The following is a 19,468-nucleotide window of genomic DNA, read 5'->3' on the forward strand; positions in this document are numbered from 1 at the left end:
ACCTGCCCTCTTGTCTCATGCACCGAGACAGCGCCTGTACACTTGTTCCCCCTTATTATAAGATGACGCTTGCTGATAAATTTTGAACACATAGAGCCTCCCAAACATGTACTTCATCGCCCGCTACGCTAAATGACAATCCCGAGAGTTACAGAAATGATCGATAGTACTGTGTATCTAATAATAGTGAAGAATTTTTTGGATCTCACCAAACAACAACGATACTAAATGCGGAAATTTGCGCTCAGGTATTAATGATGACCCAGCGTTTCTCTTTTTCGGTAGGACCTACCCTTGCAGCGACAACACTCAGGGTATTGGTAATGGCATCCTTTGGCAACTTGGGGAATACCTTCTTCAAAGCCTCGACCATGCCAATCTTGGTCAAGTCCTTTCCTTCAACTTCAGCCTTGAAAGCTGGAAGCTGCTCAGGGGGTACCATACGTTTGGCTTTTGCGGGCTTGCCTGGTGTGGTGACAGGTGCGTTTTGAGGTGCGTTCAGTGTGTTTAGCATGCCATTCATCGTGCGTTGAGTGAGTGGTGCTCGGGGAGGGTTCATGACACCACTTGTAGAACCGTCTTTCTTTGCGACGGTAGCAATAGTTGCTGCAGCTGCAGGTTCCGTGTCCCAGTATGATGTGGAAAATGGGTCGATTGATCGCACTTGGGGATCCAACAGAAAACCCATAGTGAAGCCTTTGAAGTCGGTGCAGATGGCGTCGGAGCCATCATTTAGCTTGGACACTCTGTCTACATCCTCCCAACACAGACCAGTACTGACAGGGACCAGATCACCACTGATAAGGCGTCGTTTGACTTGTGGATCATCATCATCATCAAGGAAGCCATCCAGGTCGTCTTCCGCATCGTCTTCGTTGTCGTCTTCACCATCAGAGTCCAGGTCTTCGCCTTCCTCGGGCTCATCCCATTCAGCTTCAGAGTCGTAGTTGTAATCGGTATCTGGTCGGGTCTGAGAAAGAGGATTACGCGCAAGCCGAGAAGCTTCGGCATCCGGGTATGGTCTGGTGTATGTACCGTAGAATGGCGGCCGGACGTCCGTACAAAAGTGGATATACTTCATTGGAATCTCCTTCAGCATCTCTAAGGGATTTCTTGACGCCTTGTTCTTTTCAGCAGTTAGATCAATGGGGTCATCCGACGAGCTGTTGAAGACTTCTACGATTTCTGCGATCGTTGCCGTCTTCTGACCCCGACGGCATTGTGGAAAGATTGACGCTGGATTTGCTGGCGTGACACGCTCCGATTGAGTGTCTTGCTTTGTGACTATTTTCTCTAGTCGCGCCCTTGCAGCTTCCATCCGCTTGGGATCCTCTAGTAAGGTATTCTTCGGCGCTAGGATGGTATGTGGAGGAACGTTGAATGGCAGGAAGTACCGTTCGTAATCGGACTGTGCGTTCTTAACGATGGCTTTCTGCGGAGATGGAGGGGTCAGATTAGTATTGGCTCCAGTTCTGCTGGGCAAGGATATGGGTGAGGCAGCAGGGTTCTGGGAAGAAGCTACCACTGCCTGTCCTGAGCTGGATCCCGCCTGTGGCTTCACGAAGAAAGCATTCAGCTTCATCTGGGACTATGCGAAGTCAGCACTGATTGTGTCTGTTTGTATGTCTACGAGACTTACCCGTGCCTTCTTTGCCTTCTGTTCTTCCAGCCGCTGCTGCTTCTCTTCCTTGAGGCGCTTCTTCTCATCCTGTTCCCCGTTCTTCCTCCGCTTCTCCTCGTCCCTCTGTGCCTTTTGCTCTGCCTTGAGCCTCTCGTCAGCCTCTTTTTGCGCCCTCTTCTCCTCCCGAGCCTTTGCTTTTGCCTCTTTTTCAAGCCGCTGCGCTTCTTTCTCTTGTGAAGTCAGTTTCCGCCGCTTAGTCGGTTGTTGTGCGCTGCTCGGCGTTGGAATAGAGGAAGGAGTCTGGCCGTTGGCGGGTGCGGTCGAATTGGGATCGTTCGCCTTCTGAGGCGATGGTGTCTGCATGGATAGGTCCGAGAGAGGTGAAGAGGCTTCTGAACGGATTTGTTTGACAGGAGTTGCGACGGCAGGTTCATCTTCTTCCAGTGAACGCTTCTGAGGGGGCTGCGCGACGTGTGTTGGGTCGTCCATGATGTAGTAAAGGCTGACGGCCTTGGTAGATTTACGAGGCGTTGGACTTTGAAAAATTGCGATGCAATATGCGGAGTTGGGTTGCGGTTCAACAAAGAGGGTAATTGCGTAATGGTGGTGGGAGGAGACGCGCAGATGGGAGTCGCGACGCGAAGCGCGTGGAAGGCGCGGCGGCCAGGGTTATAGCGAGGGGAAGAATGAGCAGGGGTGCTACGAGTCCAAAAACGGACTCTTGGGTAATTCATAGGCTAGTTTCCTCTTCTGGAACGCTAGTGGCAGCAGGCATAACGACGAACATCGTCTTCGGACTTTAGACATTCATTTCTTGCAGTAATCATGGGTAGCGATCATGAATTTTCAAATTATAGTTTTGTCTGTTTGTCGACTTTGCGGACGCTTCCTGCCGGCTTTAGGCATGGTCGTACGTGCCTGCCTCTTCAACGGACCCACGTCCGTCATCTTCTCATCGAATTTGCTTCTGCGTGTTAACGCACCTGCATGCTGCATTTCGATGATCCGTCGCTAACAGCCTGAAAAAATCACTTGGTGTTGGCAATAACCTCACAGTTCTCACGTGCAGCCCTGACATCCACCATGGACACGAGCGACTTTGAGGACATGTTATTCGGAGAACCATTCACGCAGATCATATCTGATGATGCCCTCATGGAAGATTCCGAAGACGAAATCTTGTTCTCGGCTTCTGGTGAGCCACCGCTTGTTTGGCATGAACCATATGCCGCGATATCGACATCACCAATTGCCAGCACATTCGTAGAAACGCACATACCCAATGACACCACACTGCACAATTACGAGCAGAAAGAAAGGCCTTTGCGTGATAGGTCTTGCGATTGATAGCTCGCTGACTGATCCTAACTAATGTATCTGCAGACACTGGGTGATTGCTCGTATCGAGGCCATGCTTGAAAGAATCGTCGATGGCCTAATAGAAGAGTCGGACTCTCTCACCATAACACTACAGTCGCGAGCAGCTCTTTCGCGCAGACAGATTACTATAACTGAAGCAGGCGGGAAGCTTCCCGAGCCCAAAGAACGCGACATAAACTTTCCCGGGGCAAGTGCACAGGAAGCATGGAATTTCAGTAGGCATCTCCCGGCATCTCTGGTGCCCAACTTACATTCATTCAGCCGTACTTTTGCGGATACTTGAGCTCATTCACGGCGGGCTTGTCGATGATACTATGATGACCAAGCGGTAAATTCGCCTATTGTCCCCCTATTTTGGGTGACAAGGGCATATATTGATCAAATATAGGGACATCTACTACCGACATCCCGATCTGTTCGTCAGACAGTCTGTCGTCGACCGGTATGTAGACGATCTGGCTTGTACGTTTGGCATCACTAGGTCCCAACTCAATGTAGTACGTAGCCATGAATTCTGCAATACTACTGACACTGACGCCATAGTTCTAGACTGCAGCTGCAAAGGGCTTGGTGGCCGGCAACTTTCGACTAGACCGAGAGAATGGCCACAGGATACATGGCATGACCGAGAAAGAAGTTGGCCAACACTCATCATCCACAGTGCTGTACTGACATGACATCAGGGCATGCTTGTACCGATAGTCGGTGAGAATGACACGCTCGACCTGTCAGAAGTACATTGGGTGCTCGTCATTGAGAAGGAGGTATGACTGATTCTCTCTGGTGACCTGTGGCCACACTGACACAGAACTGTAGGCGACGTTCCGCTCACTGATGGCATCACCACAATGGGGTAGCTTGGGCTCGTACGGCGTGATACTGACTGTAAGCCGAAACACGGTGATAGTAGACGTTCCCTAACACTCAGTGTAGGCAAAGGGCTACCCCGACGTAGCGTCGAGAAATTTCTTGCGCCAGATGGTGGACTGCGCCCCCCATGTTCCCATGTATGTTTTCGTGGACCTGGATCCTGAAGGTATTGCTATTCTATCCACGTACAAATATGGCTCGTACCGCCTTGCTCACGAGGCGGTTACACCCACTGATACACCCGCAATAAGCCTACCCAACATTCGCTGGCTTGGTGTAAAGAGTCACCACATGAGCCGAACTCCGGTAGGCGAAGATGACACCGAGCCAAGTGCAATGCCTCAACTTCAGGGCTTGATGAAGTTGACAGCGCGCGATCGCACAAAGGCAGCGCGAATGCTGGAATGGAACTTGTGCGCGGAAGATGGACCTGAGCAAGGTTGGAGACAGGAATTGCAAAAGATGCTCATGTTCAACATCAAAGCCGAGATGCAGATACTTGACGAGCTGCCTGGTGGTTTAATATCATGGTTGAGCAGTGAGCTCGGCAGTGATTATCCAGAAGACGCGATGCTCTTCTGAGGGGTTGTCCGGGGATGCTGCAAGGGCCTAGATAGCCGGTTGAGAATGATGTAGTCTCAACACATTGAAGCTATTTACCCCCCTCCGGACTCGTCCATGACCATGGTCTCATATGTACCGGACATATACAAGCCATGTGCGACGCTGGTGAACATGTCAAGACGTAGACCGGGTCCAGGGTGTTACGGATAAGTCGCCAAGCCTGGTCCGCGTCCGGCCAACGCATCCTTCTCGATCACCGCAGCCCACACAACAACTCAGACGGCGTTGCATAGCGGCCCTGCAATGCACTGACCTGCAGCTCAGAAGTAAAACCCACAATGGTCGGATCCGCAGCAATTTCTAATGACCCGCGCGTCCCGTTCCAGGCGCCATCGCTCTCACCAAGCTCTTCCCCTCCGGACAGCTGCGAGCGACATGGCCCAAGTACGGCCGAGTCGAATGCACTTCCACTACCATTGACGCCTGCAACGACGGCCAGACAGTCGGTACCCCGAGGCGTCTTTCCCTCTCTTCTAGGGAACAACACCACGTCGACGCTGAGTGCCCAGCCCATACTGTCCGACGAACCTGTGCCCGCCATCCTCGTCCACGCTCAACCCTCAGATGCACAGCACGGCCCGTCTGACCTGACGGCGAGTTTGAGCTCAGTGCCCAGTGCAACAACCACGTTGACCAATACCCTGCCACCGACCCAATCTGCCGCTCTCCGCGCTCTCAATGCCCCCGCCTTCCATTCGTCGCCCTCGAAGAGCAAGTCGGCAAAGTCCACGTCCAGCCGAACCACCGTCACCAGCCAGCCCGTCGTCGTACGTACCTACTCGGGCTCGAGGCACACTTCACGCCCCGGCTCGGGCTTCAACACCCCACGCTCTCTTGCAATGAACGGCCATTCCAATGCTTCGGCCCTGTCAGCAGGTTTGGCAGGCAGGACCGAGCAATTGCCGTCTGCAGATGATTTTTCCTTCTCGGCCATCCTGCGTGCCGTCGATCCCGAGATCAGAGATGCAATTGATGCCATTGCCGAGATCTGCGCACGGAGCAGGATGAGCCTCGCAGATGAGTATGACTCCCATCTCCCGCCACAGGGCGAGATAACCGGAGGGGGCCCGGCATGGGCAAGCACAGGAGCATTGGCGGGGCGGGGTCGCTTGAGCAGAGTGACTCAGGGTTGGACCGCCGCGGACAACACGCTCATGTCAGTGCCAGAAGCAAGTAGCTCGAGCGAGAGACTCGCACAAGAGGGCCGGGTGGCGAGCAGTAAGAAGCGAAGCCAATCCGCATACGGCAGCCTCAAGAGCGTCATCAGTGGGGGCAGTGGTAAGAGAAAAGCCATTGACGGTGACACCTTCCGCGAGCAAGAGGCCGGTAGCCCCAAACACGCGGGTGCAACACAGAATCAAGGCCCAGCTTGGGCTATCAACGCTTCCACGTCGTCGTCTTCACAGCCAGCCATCACCCTCGCCGCTCCCACGGCCTCCAAACATCTCTCCCTTGACACCTCCGCAGCCCCTGGCACCATCGAAGCAAACGGCGAAACATCAACCGCTCGTCCCCAAACCACCACCGCTCGAAGACTCCCAGCGCACGCACGCAACGCATCTATGCGCAGCCTCCCCGTCTCGCGAGCTCGCTCCGGCACCCTGGGCTCCTCGATACGATCCTGGCTACCGTGGCCCCGGCCATCAGACCTCAGCCATACCAGTCAGCAAGAACTGACAAAAGCCGAAGACCGGCTTCGGGAGATGTTGATGTCTTCGCAAGCCATGGGCAAAGGCAACGCCTCCATCAGCGTTTTATAAAAAGACTGTTTTTGGTTGGAACAAGTCTCTGGGGCGGCGTTTTCTGCGTTCCTCTCATGGCGCACTTTTGGTGGTGGTAGTGGTTGTGGTTGTTACAGATACCCTGGAATTAGGAGGCTTATTTGCACACATGAAAAGGAAAGCGGGTGGTTATTCTGTTTTGAAAGTACCGGTGTGATGTGGAATAGGGATCTTGACAACTATGATATGGATATGAATTATGGCCTTTATGATTATGACTTAACGATGTAGTAGTATAGGTAGTTTACCAAGCATATGATGAATGTCAGAAAAAATGTTTATACACTGCTTTCTCATTGGCCTGGGCTGCATAAACAACAAGATAGTGAGTTGTGTAGATTGAATCTCGGCACGTAAATGACTGATTTAACAAATAGTTCTTCTTACTAAGTACACACGGTATAGCCAATGATGATGCGCAAGCACAAAAGTGTCATGCTACAGAGGGGGGTAGTTATGTGTCATCAACCTTCGCATGGAAGGGACAAAGTAAAGAAATACGCACCCACGACAAGCAGTTTAACACCCAAATGCGAGAAGAAGAAAAAACTAGCTTCACAAAAGGTTTGAGTAACCGTACACAGCCGCTACTTCTGCGACGCCGAAACTTATGATGCAATTCAACCCGCAACACATGTGTGCCGTTGTACACCCTATCCCAACTCCCTGCTAGTACGCTCTTCACGCAGACTATACATGTTTGGTACATTGGCGAACTGGGTAGCTTACCGGCCGTAGCCGTTGCTTGTTGTCCCGCTACCAGATGGCATGGGTGATGCAGAGGCTGGTTTCCAGATCTTGACGCGCATGTCGTCACCTGCAGAGGCAAAGGTTGCGGGGTCTTTGGGATGCCATGCTACGCTGTTTACGCAGCCGGGGTGTGCGTCGAGGGCTTCAATGAGCAATCCGTTAGAGCGCCATATGTAGATCCTTGAGTCTGGAGATACTTGTTAGTGGATGGGGATTGGATGGAAAATGCAAGACATACCTTCGCTACCGCTGACGACAAAGTTCTCGTCTGCGCCACCAAATGCTGATCGAATGATGAATTGCTTCTGGATGTGTCCTTCGAATCGCTGGATCACGTCACCAGTGTCAATTTCCATGAGCTTGATCTGATCTGGACTCATGCTGACGAGCATATGCCGCGAATCCTGGCTGATGGAGACGCTCGTCAACTTGACATCTTCCAGTTGGAACTCTTGAATCTTCTCGTAGCTAACAAAGTCGAACACGACAATAGAGGTCTCGGTAGTGACGACGAGTCGTTGGCCGTCGGGCGATACTGCCAGGTCATTAGCGCGGAGTTTCCCGCTGTCGTTGCAAAATTTGTGTTTGAGTTGGCCGTCAAGGTCCCAGATGCCGCAGCCCATTGTGTCGTCCTGTGACCCGATGATGACGCGTGTACCAGAGGGGTCCCAAGCTGCTGTTGTGCATGGATAGGTAAAGTCGCTGATACATTGTATGCATTGCCCAGTCTGTAAGAATTAGCTAGATTATTATAGAAGAAAGGAAATAGATGTACCTTGACGTCCCATATCCGCGCAGAGTTCTCTGGTTGTGAACAACATGTTACAATCTTGGTATCGTCCGGGCTCCATGCTAAATGTGTCACACCTGAATCCCGGTGTTCATTCAGTTGGTGTAGCACCTTGTACGCATTTGTCTCGTAGATCATGATTGTCGTGTCTTTACTTGTCGATGCTAGCTTTGTGCCGTCGTTTGAGTACTGTAGAAACCACACCTCGTCCTGGTGATGTCTGAGATCGAGCACAGCTTTTGTTGGAAAATCGTCTCTTTCGCAATTGTGGTCAAGATAGAGAGAGGGCGATGCAGCTGTGTTGTGGTATAAGCAGTTCGCGACCCAGCCTTCTTTGACCTCGTCCAGTAGTACAGATAATCGATGCTCGGGAATCATGATACTTGGTGAAATGGATTCTGCACAGAGTTAGTGGAGGTCTTTAGAGTTCCCAATAGCGTGTCTTACTGGAAAGATCTGATAATAGATGCATTCGCGACTCGCCATTCGCGCCATCCCATTGCGCCTGTTGCCTAAGGTCCTCGGCCGATTGGCACATGATGAGACTGGCCATTGTTAGCTGGTTGACGTGGACAGAAATGTGCAGAAACTCACGCTGAGAGTGCATGTAGCTTGCTCACATCTTGGTTGAGCGGGGTCAGCTCTTGTCGAAGGACGGCAAGAGCTTTGCTAAGGTCTCTCCGTTCAAGCAGTTCAAGATATTTTTGCTGCTTCAACCAAAACAGCATCATCTCCCGATTCGCACCCTCGGCCAATGTTAGGCCTGGCGAATGTCGCGAGCTTGGCCGTGACCCTGACTTCCCCCATGATTTTCCGTAAGAGGCATTCAGACCCACACCCCCTATGTTGTCGTATGAAGTCGAACCAAATAGCAACTCTTCCGCCTCTTCCCAATCGCCATTCAATACCGAGCTCCGGAACGCGGCGACGGTCGGCCCTTCGAGCTGGAAGCCGCTCTCCTTGCACAGCGCGCCGGCTGCGCTGTGGTAGCCCAGATCCGTCAGACTCTGTATCAGTATCCGCGTCACTTCTTCCCTATCGTGCCTAAAGAAGGTGGTGGGCATTGAATGCCCATTGGCTACCGGACCACCATTCGTGTAGGAGCCATTACTCTCGTTCCTGCTGTGCGCACTCCCGTTCGCGTTCTTGCCCAGCGGTGACCTGGGCCCCGCTGACTGTGATGATCCGTTTGTGAAGTTCCTCGAGGGCGATTGTGATGATTTGGAGCTATCGTTGTCAAGGCGCATTGTCCCGTCTTGTGTGCGCCTGCGCTTGGAGATGCGGTGGGGTTGTCTGCCTCTATTGCCGCGCGCTAGAGGGTCCTCTTCGTCTTCTCCGTCGGTGGTCGAGGAGCTATGCCTGCGCTTTCCGGCTAGAGCGTGTTCGGACGGCGTGGTAGTGGCGGCGGATGGGTAGTCGGAGAGCCGAGGCGTGGGTTCGGGGATATTCAAGTGGGCAGAGAGTACTCGGGAAGGAGAAGTGGGGGAGTTCGGAATGGCTGGGTAGTCGGCGGCGATTGGGGAGGGAGGGTTTGGGGCGGTTTCGTCTGCCAGGACGACGTTTGGACCTGGTTACCCGCAGTTGACGCGGGTACGAGTTGGTGGCAGCGCTGTGCCGTGAGGGCGTAGACTTTGTGGAATTAGATGCCTGGCATGGATGGCCTGGAAAGGGTAGACTGTTCGTGTGGAGTGCCCAGAGTAGCGGGACGTGTTTTGCGGGCTAGCTGGTCGAGGATGCGGAGTGAGGGCGGAGGTTTGGAGCAGCAGGCAATGTCACGAGCCGAGCGACGATGATGCCACTATCAGAGCGCAGGGGCGTGAAGACTAGAGAGCGTGCTGTAGCTGTGCTGGTGATGGTATAGCTGGCACAGAGGCGTGTAGAAGCTACTAAAATACTCCAACTCGTCGTCTTGGTGCTTCGCAGTGCAGTTCGTTGACGTACGTTGGTAGCTGGCTGGCTACCTACGGTAGGTGCACCGGATGCGTGAACCTTGCCGGAACCTTCAGGCGCCAAGTGGCAGCCACGACGTGTGAGAGGTGGCCTGGCGCAGTCACAATATAACTAGAACCGTAAGCTTTCAAACACACAGGTAGTGGCGCAAAAATCATGCAGCATCGATTCATGTGCAAGCGACGAGCATGGAGTATGTTGTCAAGGGCACAGAGCAGGCATCCGCATTGAATTGCGCGGGTGGAGCCGTTCTCGTCACAAGGTGTCCCTGATAACCCGATAAGAAAGTAAGCTAGCACGCCCTTTGCTGACCTCGGGGCCCTTTGCCACTGCTCATGCCACTTTCATTCTTCACCTAGTTCTCGTTTTTCATACCTACATTGAAGCACAAACGCTGCATGCCTACCACACATGTGCCACCACGTCATAGTGAACACGGCACCCGCTGTCATGCAGACCAGCCAACCATGTCTAACCAAATAATCTCCTACAACTTCATCGTCGCATTCTCGCTTGCCTCATGTTCCTTGAACCAATTCAAAAACTGAAAGACGCTAGCCTTGGGCGTCCTCTCCAAGCTGGTATAATTGACATACTGCACTCCAAACCTCACAGACGTGCCCAGGGCCCATTCGTAGTTATCGTATAATGCCCATCCGAACGCACCTGAGACGTTGACCTTATCCTCATGAATGGCCAGTAATATGTTATCGAGGTACTGTTGGAAGTAATCCGCGCGTTTGAGATCCCAAAGTGCAGAGTTCAAATTCTGCCATTGCGCTTCGAAAGGCTCGGCGAAGCCAAATTCACTGACGACTATGTCCGGGATCGAGGGAAAGAGCACTTGGGTGATGTGTTTGAGGAAGCGACGCACACCCGCTGGAGCAGAGTAGAACCACGACATCGCGGGGTCCGCTGCAGGCCCGATAGGGAACCCGTTTGGAGCTACGCTTGCTGAGCCAGCGCAGTCTGGGAAGCCTGGGTGTGAACGGTTGCTGGTGCATGCTTCCAGGCCACCACCAACTTCAAAGGCCATGAAACTCGAATAGGGGTCGATGGCGTAAAAGTCACACGATCCCTTGATCATGTCCTTTTCTTCTTGCGTAAATTCTGGTAGCAGGTCTCCCAGTGTGTCTTTGAGCGACTGGGGGTAATCTCCGTCTGTCCATGGCCCACCGAACCAGCCAATGCTAAAGTCAAAGTTTCGCTGTCGCGCCACTTCGTCCTCGGGCTTTGTGCTGTTGGCTTCGTAGTAGTTTCCGCTGTTCTTGAAGGTGATGCGTCCGCGTCCTTTGAACTCCTCGTGGTACCATTTCGCTACCTTGGCGTGTGCAAGCAGAGTGTAGTGGCCACACAAGAAGCGTGCTTCGACACCACCTGTGACGCCATTGGGTGCTGCGTAGTACTTACCTGCCGGGTAGCCCGCATATTGCCAGTTGCAGTACTGTGGCTCATTGATTGTAAACCATTCATCGACGTAGGCATCGTACCGCGTGATGACAAACTTGGCGTAGTTGAAGAAGTCATCGACAACGCGCCGGTCAGTCCACGCCCCGTACTCGTTGAAAATTGCTAGTGGCGTGTCCCAGTGAAAGAGTGTAACAGCCGGATGGAGTCCGTTCGCATGTATGGATGAAATAACATCATCGTAGTGCGCAACAGCTTCTTCGTTGACCGGGCCATGACCAAATGGGAAGAAGCGTGGCCACGAGAAACTGGGACTGAACGATTTGACACCCAAGCTTGCCAGCCTAGCAAAGTCTTGCTTGTACAGATAGTAATGTTGAGCAACAACATCACCAGTCGTGTTGTCTGCCACGTAGTTGGGTACTCTGTGTGCTAATAAATCCCAGATGCTAGGCCCTTTGCCTTCGTCCTTGGCCGCACCCTCAATTTGGTACGCCGAAGAGCTGAAGCCCCATTGAAAGTTCGCCGGAAGCTTCAAGCCCTGTGCTTCTGGGTAACCGCTACCAACGAAGGCGTGATAGTATTGAGGGTCCGGTTGCGGGTAGGCAGTGGGCTCCGGGGTAGGCATAACAGTTGTTGTGACAGGGCCAGTGGCTATGGGACCTACCAAGTCCCACAACGATGCGAGTGCATTAGGAGAGAAATCGGTCCGTGTGTAGGCAGTGGGCTGCGCAGATGCGTTGAACTTTGAAGCCGTGTAGCCTGAAGGCAGAGCAAACGAGATGGTGGATGTCGCGTTGCTCTCAGCATTAATCAGAACAGCAAATAGAACACACCCAAGAGGTGACAACCGACCCATGTTGATGGCTTGGACTGGAATGATGAAAGAAAAACAGTGAAAACAGATACGGTACTTGGAATAAGTACCTTGGTCCGACAGCTTACACCCTACCGGATGTCTTCGTCAAGCTCCGTGCCGTCGTGCATTTCTTGGGCACATCATTCTTCACCTTACCAGCATCCCCAGATACTTCTCTCTCGGCATGCATAGAACCCCTCAGAGAATCGCTAAAGGCATCTTGATGCTCCCGAGGTAGCGGTATACCAAGGTAAGCAAGACCACTCGTTGGTCAATTGACAAGAGCTAATGTAGCTCCAAGCTTTGCCACGGTACTGGAACGCATGCATGATTCCTCATCTGACGGATCATCGTCATCACCGGCTTGGAGGTTGGCGGAAGAATCGGGGTGATCAATGTCCCGTGCCGCAACGGGTATGGAAAAGCCAGGAACACCAGTGATTGGTGGAGCAATGCTTCTCGAAGCCGTAGGTGCAGCTTTTGCGGGGAAGCACCAACTGCATCGTGGAATGTGAAAATCCTAATCCAAACTCGGAACGATGTTGCGGACTAGACGGCGCGGTTAGCGGTCATCTGTAGGCACAGCCGGCCCGTCCACCGAAGCTTGGCTGGAGTACTGGTGCCATGACGATGCAACAATATATCGTATGTTTGTGTGATACCATCAACATCCTTTTTCACACCCAGGAAAGAAGGAAGTGAGGCCAAAATACCAAATTTTGTATTCAATTCATCAAATCCTGGCACATCTATTGAACCTTGCGTATGTCGATCAACTCGTTCATTACATGTGAAAATCTAGCTGATATGGCAGACCTCACCGGGTATATATGGTTTGTTTTCATCTGTCCCTTAACATAGAGAAGTAGCTATTAGGCCATCATGTGTTGGTATACTCAAGTCTTGCGCTGCTTCTTCGCGGGAGGCTCCTGTCCTGATTTCCGACCCTTGCCTACCAAGGCGCGGATATCAACAGGCTCTTGCTCGTCGTCGTCGTCATCGTCATCATCATCGTTGTCGGTAGCATCCATGACATCAAGGTCCGATAGCTCTTCGTCGTCTTCGTCTTCGTCAAAGGTTCCCTCTGCATATCGTCAGCATTAATACAAGCATACATGAATCTCCAACATACTGTAGTATTTGATAGCGTTGGGCCACATGTCTTCAGCAATGATGGTAGCAACCTCGTCACCACCAGGGAAGACCTCGATCTCCTGGTAGTCTTGCGGGTCCTCTTCTTCTTCATCTTCCTCCTCAACCTTCTCTCCCCGCTTGATCTTTTCGAACCTCTCTTTCTCTTCCTTTGTAACTTGCGCTGACTCTTCGGCGCTGACCCATCGGTACCCCGAGACGAACGAGAAGAGGCCGAAGAAGCTGACCGAAGCATCTGTAGCGGTTTCGATCAATTGCGCCAGCTTCTTGTATTCCTTGGACTTAGCCTCCTCTTTTCTCGCAGCACCACTCGCAGTGTCGGCTCCAAGCTTCTTCCTCAACTCGCCTAGCTTGTATGCCGCATCAGTGAGGCCGCCCGTAAGGTCCTTGCCCTTTTTCCAGTTGATCTTGACAGGCTCGGAAACCAGACCCTGCCAGTCCTTTGTCTTCCTAAACCAGAACTTCTTCTCCAGTACCTTGTCCTCGAAGTATTCGTTGTCGCTGAATCCAAGCTTGAGCGAAAAGCTACGAGGTGAGCCATTTGGCTCGTCTAGCTCAAACCGCGAGACTTCAAATGTTTCGAGGCACTCTGCGAAGACCTTGGAGTCTGTGGGCTGGATGAAGTTGTCGATCTCCGGAGGTGCTTGCTCAAAGACAAGCGACCAAAAGTGTGGAATGTTAGCGACGAAGTCGGCGCGCTTCTTGTAGAGAGGACTTTGGAGCGCCTCGGCTTTGCGGACTGTTTCTACGTTAGTATGGGTCCATTGTTAAGATATGGCAAACACATGTATTTGAAAGCTAGCGCAAACACGTATAATCATGTCTCGTCTGATTAGGACCTCAGAAGTAGAAATGCGCATAGCATGCGACACTAAGTGAGAAGTGCGACTTACTGATCTCTAGCTCGGCTTCCTCAAACTCGTGCTCAAGAGCACCGAGTTCTTCGAATCGCACAACCACTTCCTCAGGCATCTGTTCGTCCATTATTTTTGAGCAGCCGGATTTTGAATTACAACAATCGTGCATTGAGGTTGTGTTGTGGAAAAAATGTTGAGCTATCTGTATCTCACAAAATTTCCGGGCAGATGCAGGGATACGAGCTAAGCTATCGATAATTCGTCATTAGCCCCACTCGTGGAGCGGGGGTGTTCCGCCCCGCATTCCAAGCTCATCAACCTTGGAACCTTTGTATCTCATCCCATCGTACGATAGGCCAAACTACACCATGCTCATGACCTGCACTCTCAGTACGGCAATATGAGCGGGTTGAATCATGGTGAATCACGGTGAATGGCACCTTCACGTGGTATGAGCACGGTCCTGCTAGTCAAAAGTGCTTGAGTCACCAATTCAACACTCATTGCGCTGCACATTATGGGACAGTGCAGCTAAAGATGAATTCACCATAAGCAAAACTTTTCGCCGTGTAGCGCCAAGCCCCCCCCAACCAAAACAAAATTCCCAAGGTTGCCACTGCCACAAACACACTCTACTGTTCTCAACTGCCCAGGTGCAATCCTCCATCGCCTTCAAACCATGGGGGGCCTCGCATTCGCCAACGCTCAGGCCAAGTCTGGAGAGCCGGTCAAAGTCTTTCGGATGGGCCCAGATATCTACAAGTCCCTTTCTGCGCATTATCAGCGTCTTCTGCAAACAGTATTCGAGCGTGTCGTCGTTCCGCGCGAATCCCCAGCTAAAAAGGACCATGGCGATATCGATTTCTTGGTTGACGGTATCCGACCACCCACTACCAAGGTCGACTTGTGCCAGGTCATCCAGCAGATCCTCGGAGCCGATGTGCATATTCAGAACGGCAGCTCATCCTCATACGCGGTACCGCATCCGGAGATACCAGGAGCACATGTGCAAGTCGACGTCGAACTATCCGTCGGAGAAGGTACCTCCGAGAGTACTGAGCTCTTCGAGTGGACACGCTTCATGAAGGGTGACTCTGACCTACTGCAGATACTTGGGGTCACTCACCGTGCCTTGGGTCTTACTTGCAATGACCGAGGCTTGCACGTTCGCGTAGAAGAGGTAGAGGTTTACAACAAAAAGAAGGGACTCATCTTTCTTACACGAGACCCCAACGCAGTTATGGAGTTCTACGGCCTGGATGTCGAAAAATACTGGACTGGGTTTACGGATGAAAACGACCTCTTCGATTGGGCTTCTAGCGGCCGGTTCTTCTCTTCTGCAGCCTTTGCTGGACGTGTCGAAAAACACAACGACCGAGCACGTCAAGCGAAGAGGTCCATGTACCAGCATTTTGTCGAAAAGTATGTCCCAGCACATACAGAAAAGGGCGCTACCAATACCTGGACTCGTCAAGAGGTACTTCAAGACGCTCTCATCTCTTTCAACAAGCAAGCCGAATACGACGCTATGATTGAAGAGCACAATCTGAAGACAAGGGAAGAAGAGCTTTGGAAAGAGATCAAAGTCGCGGTACCTGTGCCGATCAACAAATTGGATCCTGTCATGAAAGGTCTGAGGCGCTGGGTCGAATTTGCAGATGGACAGCCACGAATTGCGTCTGTGCCAAATCTCAAAGAGCCTTTGGTCTGGTCAAAGTACGTATCGGAGCATAACAAGGATGCAGCTTTGGAATGGGTTAAACAGAACTGGGAGAAAGTCAAGTCGCTGGAGAAGAAGCGAGCAAATGCAGCCAAGCAAACTGCAAAGAAGGCCTGATCGAATTCGGATCACGCGCTGGTTGACTGAGTAGTCAGATGCAGATATACCCAGTAGCCCGGACATGCCCGGCCAGCTCCTCCCTTAGTGTTGCCGTAATGATTACCCCAATCGCGGCAGCACGTGTCACAGCAGATATTGAAAACGGATATTAGATGCGAGCATCGAAGTTTTTCTTTTTCGTGACGTAATTGCATGCCACTTAAGCCGATAGTTACCATAGTCTGCGGGCCTCGCCGACGAGATCATGATCTGACCTGTTTCACGATGCAAATTTTCAGTTTTGTAGGGGTAATAGAATGTGGTTTGGGAAGGGTAATGGAGTCGATTTCGAAAGGGTAATTTGAACGCCCAAAAGTGGGCCTTGGTCGAGCCGGGCCGATGAGGGAAAGAACGACCAAAATCCATGACTTGGTCAGGCTAGCCGTGTTTGAGCCAGAGTCGCTCTTATCTAGTTATCTTGCTTTGTGCGCTTGTTCGGGACCCAGGAAGGAACCAAGTTCGATAGCAAAAAATTCCTTTGTCCAACCGATCTCGATTCACTAACTAAGTGACTGCCATAGCGGTTTTTCGGATTCCACAATTGCGCTCGGCATCTGCAGACACTCTCATCTCAGATCTTTACTACTTTGAGATAAGCCTTGTACCCTGTCCGGCGTACCAGACTGGAGAACCATCGATTACATGATTTGGACGAGCACCCGGGTGCCATAAAATACTTAACATACTAGGGGAAAAAGGCCACTATAGTTGCCAGACACGTCTATTGGGTGCTTACCCCGGACCCTGTCGAACGCGATGGACGACGACCACTACCCCGAGTTGCAGCTCCCAGAGTCGCGAGTGTTGATCGTCATCACAGGTGATTCACCATAATCTCAGAATACTCTCACGGGAATACTGACATGCTTAGGTGGCACGATATGCATGCGAAAATCTGTAGACGGCCTGGTCCCCGCACGAGGCTTCCTGAAGGCTGGACTGGCCCCCAGACCGGTGTTCAATGATGGCTCTTACCCGGAGCCCCTGGAGATTGTCATCGATGACAAAGGTACACGCAAGGCTGTCCAGAGTCTCAGAACTCCTGTCAGTACCTATGAACGCCGAGTTCGATACTGCGTTCTCGAATTCGAGAAGCTACTCGACAGTAGCTCTATTGACTCCACCGGCTGGGATCAAATTGCCCGGACAGTTCAAAGAAACTACCAGCTATTCGATGGCTTCGTCATCTTACACGGAACAGACTCTCTGGCATATACTTCTTCCGCACTGAGTTTCATGTTCCACAATCTGGGGAAGCCAGTAATCCTGACTGGATCTCAAGCGCCAATGATGAATCTGCAAACTGATGCTCAGGATAATCTCTTAAATTCCTTAATTATCGCTGGTCACTTCATGATCCCAGAAGTGTGCCTCTTCTTCAATTTCAAACTCTTCCGAGGCAACCGCGCTACTAAGGTGTCAGCAGAGGACTTTGATGCGTTTGGAAGCCCAAACTTACCACCACTGGCCACTGTCTCTTCGACCAGGACCAACGTTTTATGGCACAGGGTCCATCGATCTACCGACCTCAGCCCATTCACCATTCAGACAAGTCTAGATACGGCACATGTAGCATGCCTACGTGTTTTTCCGGGAATCACACCCGTCATGGTTGATGCCGTCTTGCGCTTGGAAGGGCTGAAAGGACTAGTGTTGGAAACCTTTGGAGCCGGAAACACTCCCGGAGGACCGGACAGCGCCATGACACGGTGCTTAGCAGACGCAGTAAAGAGAGGAATTGTGATCGTCAACGTAACCCAATGCTTAAGCGGCAGCGTCAGCGCTCTGTACGCCCCGGGCGCATTCCTCGGTCGGGCTGGTGTAGTCTTTGGCCAGGACTTGACATCAGAGGCAGCGCTCACAAAGCTTGCATATTTACTTGCACTACCGGATGCCACACCCGAAGAGGTTGCGAAGCGCATGTCGATATCCTTGCGCGGTGAGCTTACTGAGACGACACGAACACATTTCGAGCATCCTTCCAGGAGCGGCGTCCTTACCCCTGAGCTTTCCAGTCTTACGGCGCTAGGTTATGCTGTTCAAAAAGGCGACCTACAAGCAACAAAAGACATTATTCGAGGAGAGCCTCGCTGGCTGCTAAACGACGCTGACTACCAAATGAACAGCCCTGTAGTAAGTACCTTTCCATCCACTTACCTTCCAAACGCCTGTCTTTCTCCTCTGTCATACATTCCAAGAACTGCAAGCAATTCAATGCGTACATTGTTCCTGCATCTCATCAACCCGATATCGGACAACGTCATACGAGCTTTGCATTGTGGCTGGCAACAGTCCGAGACAGCGCAACGCATTCATCGATATCAAAGATAAAGACGCGAGAGGCCGTCGGCATGAAAGAAACACAGCCAAACAGCACACAGCTGTGTCCCAGTACTGCGGTGGCAAGCAGTCGCTTATCTTTCAGCCCATGACTGCACTGCCATCTGGGTGACATAAAATACTGGACAGTGTGGGTAAGCACCCAATAGCGTGTCTGGCGACTACAGTGGCTTTTGTACACTAGTATGTCCAGTATTTTATGACACCCGGGTGCTGCATACGGCGCGGTGGAATCATCTTGTTCTGTACAATGACGCGACGTTACGTTCCTTGCTGACCCGTGTATGCAGCATCTTGCGGCAACAAGCCCCAATGTCGAAATCTTGCGAGACTTCCTGGCCCAGGGCGCTTCTGTGCATCTCAGAAACCGATCAGGCAATACCCCGCTCTTCTTGGCTGCGGCGGCCGGCTTACCAGATCACGTACAGACATTGATCGACGCAGGAGCCCATCTACATAGTGATGAAGTGAGCGCGGCAAAGCTGCATGCATCCGAGGGCGACGGCAACGCTGAAGTTTGGGCTCGCGTGATTGGATGACGGGCGCGTGCACGTTGTTGAGTATTGCTGGGGTGGGAAATTGTGGCTGCTGTTGGCCTGCAGCCTAGGAACCGATTGTCTATCTGTTGGATGCATGGGCGCCTCAAATGTCGCTATGCCTGGGCACGCCGTTCCCAACGTCGGGTGACCGTACCGGGATCAGCCCGACGTACATTTCAAACGTCCAGGAGGGTGAATCATAAGATTTACGCGACATTATCCCGGCAGCTATCAACAATGGCAAACTGCTCGGAACGTTGTCGGTACTTGTGGTGGGAAGCAATTGGTGAGGCGTGGTGGTGATGACAATGCAGGATGGAGTGATGGTGCGATGATGGACATGGTTGTATCTACTGTACACCGAGGTAAAGTTGGAGTCGATTGTTACCTAGGTACGATGAGATGTGGGGAACGTAGTCGCGAGGTGGTGTGCGTATCCACATTGTATGTTGGACATGGAGAGAAGCTGTGGACATGACTTCCCACTAAAAACGGAGACCTCGGGAGCTTATTTCAGTTAGTAAAAGAAATCTCTGTGCCAAGATCTGACACCGTGATGTCCCTTGCACTTGTCGCAACTTTATCAAGGGCACGTTTCTCATGGGCGACGGTAGATGGGTCCGAACAAAACCTGGCGGACGACTCGCGGTAGGCCGCGGGCCCATACTG

General features: G+C 52.0%; 8 protein-coding genes across 8 annotated transcripts; 4 read left to right on the top strand and 4 right to left on the bottom strand.

The window, feature by feature from the left end:
* Positions 1-244: 244 nt before the first annotated feature.
* Positions 245-2,110, bottom strand: PtrM4_127890 (TolA, Membrane protein involved in colicin uptake; the record flags this gene model as incomplete). The annotated part of the gene is made up of 2 exons (XM_001939845.1): positions 245-1,588; positions 1,640-2,110. The coding sequence occupies 2 exons, from the start codon at positions 2,108-2,110 to the stop codon at positions 245-247; spliced, it is 1,815 nt and encodes a 604-aa protein (XP_001939880.1).
* A 594-nt stretch (positions 2,111-2,704) lies between these two features.
* On the top strand, positions 2,705-4,453 carry PtrM4_127900 (DNA topoisomerase VI, subunit A; the record flags this gene model as incomplete). The annotated part of the gene is made up of 8 exons (XM_066108841.1): positions 2,705-2,955; positions 3,005-3,216; positions 3,263-3,329; positions 3,390-3,498; positions 3,551-3,637; positions 3,685-3,765; positions 3,818-3,886; positions 3,935-4,453. 8 exons carry the CDS (start codon positions 2,705-2,707, stop codon positions 4,451-4,453), a joined length of 1,395 nt encoding a protein of 464 aa, XP_065960833.1.
* Positions 4,454-4,773: 320 nt separating this feature from the next.
* On the top strand, positions 4,774-6,255 carry PtrM4_127910 (Atrophin-1 multi-domain protein; the record flags this gene model as incomplete). Its single annotated transcript, XM_001939847.1, has 1 exon — positions 4,774-6,255. One exon carries the CDS (start codon positions 4,774-4,776, stop codon positions 6,253-6,255), a length of 1,482 nt encoding a protein of 493 aa, XP_001939882.1.
* Positions 6,256-7,001: 746 nt separating this feature from the next.
* PtrM4_127920 (WD40 repeat protein) lies at positions 7,002-9,063 on the bottom strand (the record flags this gene model as incomplete). The annotated part of the gene is made up of 5 exons (XM_001939848.2): positions 7,002-7,213; positions 7,265-7,754; positions 7,802-8,214; positions 8,264-8,361; positions 8,411-9,063. The coding sequence occupies 5 exons, from the start codon at positions 9,061-9,063 to the stop codon at positions 7,002-7,004; spliced, it is 1,866 nt and encodes a 621-aa protein (XP_001939883.2).
* A 1,190-nt stretch (positions 9,064-10,253) lies between these two features.
* PtrM4_127930 (Glyco-hydro-1 domain containing protein) lies at positions 10,254-12,032 on the bottom strand (the record flags this gene model as incomplete). Its single annotated transcript, XM_066108842.1, has 1 exon — positions 10,254-12,032. The coding sequence occupies one exon, from the start codon at positions 12,030-12,032 to the stop codon at positions 10,254-10,256; it is 1,779 nt and encodes a 592-aa protein (XP_065960834.1).
* Positions 12,033-14,024: 1,992 nt separating this feature from the next.
* On the bottom strand, positions 14,025-14,168 carry PtrM4_127940 (uncharacterized protein; the record flags this gene model as incomplete). The annotated part of the gene is made up of 1 exon (XM_066108843.1): positions 14,025-14,168. One exon carries the CDS (start codon positions 14,166-14,168, stop codon positions 14,025-14,027), a length of 144 nt encoding a protein of 47 aa, XP_065960835.1.
* A 552-nt stretch (positions 14,169-14,720) lies between these two features.
* PtrM4_127950 (uncharacterized protein) lies at positions 14,721-15,878 on the top strand (the record flags this gene model as incomplete). Its single annotated transcript, XM_001939850.2, has 1 exon — positions 14,721-15,878. The coding sequence occupies one exon, from the start codon at positions 14,721-14,723 to the stop codon at positions 15,876-15,878; it is 1,158 nt and encodes a 385-aa protein (XP_001939885.1).
* A 798-nt stretch (positions 15,879-16,676) lies between these two features.
* PtrM4_127960 (AnsB, L-asparaginase-archaeal Glu-tRNAGln amidotransferase subunit D) lies at positions 16,677-18,799 on the top strand (the record flags this gene model as incomplete). The annotated part of the gene is made up of 3 exons (XM_066108844.1): positions 16,677-16,740; positions 16,792-18,053; positions 18,551-18,799. 3 exons carry the CDS (start codon positions 16,677-16,679, stop codon positions 18,797-18,799), a joined length of 1,575 nt encoding a protein of 524 aa, XP_065960836.1.
* Positions 18,800-19,468: the final 669 nt, after the last annotated feature.

The sequence above is a fragment of the Pyrenophora tritici-repentis genome, chromosome 7, assembly GCF_003171515.1.
Source record: "Pyrenophora tritici-repentis strain M4 chromosome 7, whole genome shotgun sequence".
NCBI classification, from domain to species: domain Eukaryota; kingdom Fungi; phylum Ascomycota; class Dothideomycetes; order Pleosporales; family Pleosporaceae; genus Pyrenophora; species Pyrenophora tritici-repentis.